General features: G+C 45.3%; 1 protein-coding gene across 2 annotated transcripts; it reads left to right on the top strand.

Annotated features, from left to right (window-relative positions):
* The first annotated feature begins 524 nt into the window (after positions 1-524).
* Positions 525-6,807, top strand: LOC147640467 (putative pentatricopeptide repeat-containing protein At3g47840). 2 transcript variants are annotated; one of them, XR_015263120.1, is made up of 3 exons: positions 525-737; positions 825-5,447; positions 5,566-6,807. XR_015263120.1 is itself a non-coding variant. In XM_086780973.1 (2 exons), the coding sequence occupies exons 1-2, from the start codon at positions 657-659 to the stop codon at positions 4,128-4,130; spliced, it is 3,387 nt and encodes a 1,128-aa protein (XP_086637099.1). In that variant the 5' UTR covers positions 525-656; the 3' UTR covers positions 4,131-5,494. The 2 variants fall into 2 exon arrangements, 1 of the variants encoding a protein (XP_086637099.1); XM_086780973.1 differs by lacking the exon at positions 5,566-6,807 and having other exon boundaries at positions 825-5,494.
* Positions 6,808-7,040: the final 233 nt, after the last annotated feature.

The following is a 7,040-nucleotide window of genomic DNA, read 5'->3' as shown; positions in this document are numbered from 1 at the left end:
TGGGAACTAGACCAGTGGTGAAGGTGTGGTTTGGAAAGCAAATCTTGGAGAAGTTGCCCCCAAAAGGATGCACTATTGAAGTAATAATGATAGTCTATATGTAGCTAGGGTACCATGTATCTTGGAGCCGGTCCTCCTTTGTCTGAGAAGAGGATAGTTGGAATCTGCTATGTGATCTGCTGAACTGCAATGCAAAGAACCTAGACTAGGCTTTGGCCCATGGCCTTTTTGAAATGTTTTGTAATGATCTTTGAGTATTAATATTATATATATCTACTCCTCCCCTCCAAAAAAAGAGTAGATTAATGTTTTGTAATGATCTTTGAGTATTAATATTATATATATCTACTCTCTCCCTCCAAAAAAAAAGAGTAGATTAATGTCTGACTGCAATTCCCTTTTTTGTTTGTAATGCTAGATTTTTATTTGTACCAAGCAGTGTCCTTACAGATGAGAGCTGGAAGTAAGACTTGATCAGACCTTACCCCAAACACACACACGCTTTCAGCTTACCCCAAAACACACACAAATTGCTCTACCGCACTCTCTCTTTCTCCCTCTCTTATTTATCATCGCAATTATAATCTGCATGGTAGGCAAATTTGCAAGCAACATCCTACGCATGGGAAGAGACGCTGCACCATTGGTTACCGGAGATGCGGACGACATCAGCCCGGAGCGAGGGCTTGTGGAAGGACTACTTGAGGAATCCCTCGTGCGACAACCGAAAGAGCAAAGTAAGTCCCTCTCTCGCTCTAAATATGTGATGATGCTCTTTTCTCTTGACCAGTTACTCGCCCCTCTGTGCTGTGTGCGTGTTACAGAGAAACCCAGGGGCCCCAGATTTCAAGCATAAGCTTACCCAGGAGTTTCTACAGATGGACAGCTGGAAGAATAATAGTTCTGGCCACGGTTGTGGTTGGAGGATGCTTAGCTTAGAGGAGGCATTGCCTTCCTTGGAAGCAGGGGCGCTGCCCCAACATCCTTCGATTGAGGACTTTGCATGCATCTTGCGCAAGTGTAGGAAAGAGAGACACCGCGCGCATGCGTTGTGCTTGCATGCCTACATGCGCGAATGTGGGCTGGAATCTCACAGATCACTGGGGAACTACCTCGTCTCGATGTTGGTGGAAGTCGGATGCATGAGCGATGCCCAGCAGGTTTTTGACAGGTTGGTGCATCGGAATGAGTGTTCCTGGAATTCCCTCATCACTGGATATGTCAAATGTGGGAAACCACACCTTGCTCTCACCCTGTACCAGAAAATGCAAAAGGATGATTCTGTACAACCCAGTGGACATACTTTTGTGGCCGTACTGAAGGCTTGTGCAAAGCTGAAAGATCTGGAAAGAGGCCTTGATATACATGCCAAGGTTGCTAGAATGGGGTTACTCGAGAGAAATGTTGTTGTTGGCAGCACCTTGGTTGATATGTATGCCAAATGCGGCTCGCTCATGAAAGCACAGCAAGTATTTGACAAGCTTCCAGTTCGAGACGTCGTCTCGTGGACTGCACTAATTGCCGGATACACTGAACATGGGCATGGTGAGGAAGCACTCAAGTGTTTTGAAAAAATGCAATCCAATGGTGTCTCCCCGGATGCTGTCACATTTGTGTGCAGCTTGAAGGCTTGTGGCGCCATAGGAGCTATAGACAAGGGCCGAGAAATACATGCTGAGATTGAAAGAAAAGGTTTACTGGACAGAAACCTTTTTGTTGGCAGCACCTTGGTAGATATGTATGCTAAATGTGGCTCACTTGAAAGAGCAGAGCACATGTTTGATAAACTTCCAGTTCGAGATGTTGTCTCGTGGAATGCACTTATAACAGCATATGTCAAACATGGGCATGGTAAGAAAGCACTCAAGTGTTTCAAACAGATGCAACTCGAGGGTGTCTTTCCAGATACCGTCACCTTTGTATGCAGCCTGAAAGCATGTGGCAGCATAGGAGCCACGGACAAGGGCCAAGAAATACATGCTGAGATTGAAAGAAAAGGCTTGTTGGAAAGAGAACTTGTTGTTGGCAACACCTTGGTTGACATGTATGCTAAATGTGGCTTGTTTACCAAAGCACACCAAGTGTTTGACAAGCTTTCAGTGCGTGATGCTGTCTCGTGGAACACATTAATTGCAGGATATGCTGAACATGGCCATGGCGAGGAAGCACTCAAATGTTTTGAACAGATGCAACTTGAGGGTGTCTTTCCAAATGCTGTCACGTTTGCTTGCAGCTTGAAAGCTTGTGGAAGCATAGGAGCTATATCCAAGGGTTCAGAAATACATGCTGAGATTGAAAGAAAAAGGTTACTGGAAAGAGACCTTGTTCTTGGCAGCACTTTGGTTGATATGTATGCAAAATGTGGATCGCTTGCCAAAGCACAAGAAGTATTTGACAAACTTCTAGTTCGAGATGTCGTCTCGTGGACTGCACTACTTGCAGGATATGCTGAACATGGGCATGGTGAGGAAGCCCTCAAATGTTATGAACAAATGCAGCTTGAGGGTGTCTCCCCAAATGCTGTCACATTTGTTTGCAGCTTGAAAGCTTGTGGCAGCATAGGATCCATAGACAAGGGCCAAGAAATACATGCGGAAATTGAAAGACATGGGTTGCTGGAAAGGGACCTTCTTGTTGGCAGCACCTTGGTTGATATGTATGCTAGGTGTGGCTCACTTCCAAAAGCACAGCAAGTGTTTGACAAGCTTCCAGTTCGAAATGTAGTCTCTTGGACGGCACTAATCGCAGGATACTCTGAATGTGGGCATGCTGAGAAAGCTCTCATGTGTTATGAAAAGATGCAACTCGAGGGTGTCTTCCCAAATGCTGTCACATTTGTTTGCAGCTTGAAAGCTTGTTGCATCATGGGAGCCACAGACAAGGGTCAAGAAATTCATGCTGAGATTGAAAAACAGGGGCTACTGGAAAGAGACCTCTTTGTTGGCAGCACCCTGGTTGACATGTATGCTAAATTTGGCTCACTTGCAAAAGCACAGCAAGTGTTTGACAAGCTTCCAATCCGAAATGTAGTATCCTGGAATGCATTAATAGCAGGATATGCTGAACATGGTCACGGTGAGGAAGCACTCAAATGTTTCAAACAGATGCAACTCGAGGGTGTGCCCCCGAATGCTGTAACATTTGTTTGCAGTTTGAAAGCTTGTGGCAGCATAGGAGGCACAGATATAAGCCGAGAAATACATGATGAGATTGAAAGACGGGGGTTTTTGGAAAGAGACCTTGCTGTTGGCAGCACCTTGGTCGACATGTATTCTAAATGTGGCTCGCTTGCAAAAGCAGGGCAAGTGTTTGATAAACTTCCAGTTCGAAATGTAGTCTCATGGAATGCATTAATAGCAGGATATGCCGAACATGGGCATGGTGAGGAAGCACTCAAGTGTTTTGAACAGATGCAATTAGAGGGAGTCTCACCAGATGCTGTGACATTTGTTTGTAGCTTGATAGCTTGTGGCAGCATGGGAGCCACAAACAAGGGCCAAGAAATACATGCTGAGCTTGAAAGAAAAGGGTTGTTGGAAAGGGACCTTGTTGTTGGCAACACCTTGGTCCATATGTATGCCAAAAGTAGCTCGCTTGCTAAAGCACAGCAAGTGTTTGACAAGCTTCCAGTTCAAGATGTTGTCTCCTGGACTGCACTAATGGTAGGATATGCCCAGCATGGAGAAAGTGAAAATGTTTTTCGTATCTTTGACAGAATGCTAGGGGAAGGTGTAAGGCCAGATCCAATCACCTTTGTTGTTGTTCTGAATGCATGCAGTCGCACGTGTCTATTTAACAAGAGCCAGATGTACTTTGAGGCCATGAGCAAAGACTATGGTATCGTTCCATCCCTAGATCATTACACTTGCATGGTTGATCTCCTTGGCCGTGCAGGCCAATTAGAGAAGGCGTCAGCAATAATCAAGAAGATGTCGTTTTGTCATAATCTTGTGGTGTGGCAAACTGTATTGGGTGCTTGTAGAAATTGGGGAAATGTGGAGCTTGGGAAACAGGCCTTTGAACATGCAGTGTGTTTGGATGAAAAGGATGCTGTAGCTTATGTCTTAATGTCTCACATCTATGCAGGTGCTGGCATACAGAAGGCAGCAAACAAAGTTAAGGCAATGTGAGTGTATAAATAAGCATGGAACAGGCCACACGACACTGCCAGAATTGTGCACTCATTTTGGGTATGATAGCAAACTTTCTGATGCAGAGCTAGAAGATCTTTTCTCTCATTGCATGGAAGAGGCCAGGGTATTGTGTGTGAACTGACGCACTGCCGGAATTGTGCGTTCATTTGGGTTGGTTTGGGTATATGTTTTGATGCAAATTTAGATCTTCCCCTCAATGGGAGAGGAAGGGCATGTCTCAGGAGTTTGCATTGGGTGTCACACGACATTTTTGATGATGTAAACAAAGATGTGATATGAAGGCCCAGTGAGAAGTTGGGTATTGCGTGCCCTAATCAATGAACCGTAGGGGACGCTTTTCCAAAATCTCCAGGTTTGTAATGACTGCCATTTGGGTATAGCAATATCACATGCATCCGTCCTCATATGCATGTGCCACAAGGATTTGAGTACATGTACAGGGTAGAGATACGTAAAGCAGAGTAGAAAGACCATTGTGAGCACTGGATTGCAGGGACAAGGTCGTTGAGTGTCAGTAAGATTAGATTAGGGATTGCACATGATAGATTAGGTGCACGCTGGAGAGGTCAAGCAATGCCTGGAGGCACAGGCCTTTAAGAATGAACAGGCCATGAACTGAAACACGATGAAGACCGGAATCGGACACTGACGAAGGAAAACAGCCTAGCCAATCAGCCCAAGGGAATAGACTGGGGCTGTGCGCCAAGGACCCCTCAAAACAGGGTGCAAAGGGGTTAATTATTCCCGTCTTAGGACGCAATCAGCAGTCAGCCTGGACGACCAGCAAAAGGGAGGAGGAAGGACTGTAAAAGGCCTCTCTCATCTCTCATTTCTCTATTGAATCCTCAGCATCCCCCTGGCACACACACAGATGGGGGTACACGATTCTTCTGACGGAACCCTTGCAGATCTTTAAGTCCCTGGGTTCTCTCCAGACTAAACCATCATGCAAAGGAAGCAGAATATGCAAGCCATAATGGCCTCTCAGATGCAAATGAATAAATGTCTGGAGGAGGAACACCTAGAATGGGAATCAGATTGGCTGGTTTGAGAGACCGAACAGAGGGAAGTGAGGTCAAATTAGAGGTTGAAAGCCAAGTTCAAAGCTGAATGGAATTAATGAGGTGCATATTATGCAAGTCATGATGGCCTCTCAGATGCAAATGAATAAATGTCTGGCGGAGGAACACCTAGAATGGGAAGCAGACTGGCTGGTTTGAGAGACCGAACAGAGGGAAGCGATGTCAAATTAGAGGTTGAAAGCCAAGTTCAAAGCTGAATGGAATTAACGAGGTGACTTTTTGTCCCTTTTACTTAATTAATCAAGTGTTTCAATTAAATTTCTTTCGCCAGACGCTTTGACAATGTACTTATACTCAGGGGTATAGATTTTAATAATTTTCTCCTGCAGGAAGAAGCATACATGTGTTGTTTGCAGGTGGTGTATGGGCAAGTTGTGTTTAGGTAGATGGACAGGCGTGGATACCCACAAGCAGCCTGGGTAGATGGGGACCCACCTTGGGGTGGGGACGGGGGCACACAGGATTCTTATGACAGACCCTTGCAGATCTGAAGTCCCTGGATTCTCTTCAGACATAAAGTTCATGCAAATGATGCAGATTATGCAAGCCATGATGGCCCCTGAGCTGTAGATTATGAACAAATGTATAGAGGAAGAATGCCTAGAATACGAAGGGCTCAGGAGACCGAATGAAGGGAAGTGAGGCCAGCTCCTTCGTCCAACTTGGTTGACCACAAGGTGGATGCACTCATGGAGACCACCATCAAGCTCCCCATTTTGGCATTTCCCCCTCTAACCCCTTATCAACTCCTTGATCTACAGTTCCGAGCCATCCACCTTAACCTTCTCCAACACGATATCTATATAGAAGAGTCCCTCTCCCACCAACAATATACATATGCTCTATCCAAGCTCCCCTGAGATAGCCTAACTCTCATTCCCCATTTTTTCTTCCAAGGGCTGCTCACCTTCCAACACCCTCATGATCTCTATGAACTCCCCTTCCATCCTCTTCAAGCCACTCTCACAGCCTAGAGCTTACTACTTCGATATGGCTTCCCTATCGCAACCCACTCGGATCTCATTGATTTATCCTTACCAGATATCTGCCCCTACCCCTATCTCCCCACCTCTCGAGCCAGGAGATGCAGTACCTCCACACAGCTGGCTGGCATGTCATCGCCTACCTCTCCCTCCTCAATGATCCTCTACCACCCTACTCGACAGAGCTGGCTTACTCATTCTCTACCATCGCTGCTTCACGATGTGTGTTTTGTGCATTGTTAGCTTTGACTCACTCACATTTTGGCATTGCTAGCATTTGCTCACACTATTTGTGCTTTTACAGCCTTGATCATGCGCGTTCGCACATTGTGGAATGTTGTGTCACACATTTGGGGGATTTTGTGAGTTTTTTTACATGCCTTAAGCCTTACTGGTGGTTGTTCACACATGCCTCACACTTTGGGCATTTTGGATGTTCGTATGGTACTGAGGTGCAACATTTTTTGTAGGCGAACTATGCACAGACATCATGTTTAGTTCGGATGAGCACAGGACTATATACATGTATACATCCTTACATCCTTTTATATGGAATCAAACAAGGAGCTATGGTGTTTACTTGGATTTCATTGTGAATAATCCCAAATAATGCATTAACACGTGTGATATACCTTGCACGCGTGAAAATCACTAACGAAGCTCAAAGTGTGTGAATAAATCCAAATAGTGCGTCAATGCTGAACAAAATCCATGACACACATGTTGCATGTGAGTACCTCGAAGCAAACATGTGAAATACTCCCCAAAACAAAGAGTGTGGAAAGGTCGGAGACATAGTTGTTTTGTAGTCCCGCTCAAGA

Source organism: Cibotium barometz, chromosome 3 (assembly GCF_041138505.1).
Source record: "Cibotium barometz isolate CiBa-2024 chromosome 3, ASM4113850v1, whole genome shotgun sequence".
NCBI lineage: Eukaryota > Viridiplantae > Streptophyta > Polypodiopsida > Cyatheales > Cibotiaceae > Cibotium > Cibotium barometz.
This window is presented reverse-complemented; position numbering and strand designations above follow the sequence as displayed.

What these genes read in the sequence shown, in the direction of transcription:
- LOC147640467 (XM_086780973.1), top strand. Translation starts at nt 657, where the DNA reads ATGCGGACGACATCAGCCCGGAGCGAGGGCTTGTGGAAGGACTACTTG. An exon ending in GCGACAACCGAAAGAGCAAA is followed by an intron (nt 738 to 824) that starts GTAAGTCCCTCT and finishes TGCGTGTTACAG; the next exon opens with AGAAACCCAGGGGCCCCAGA.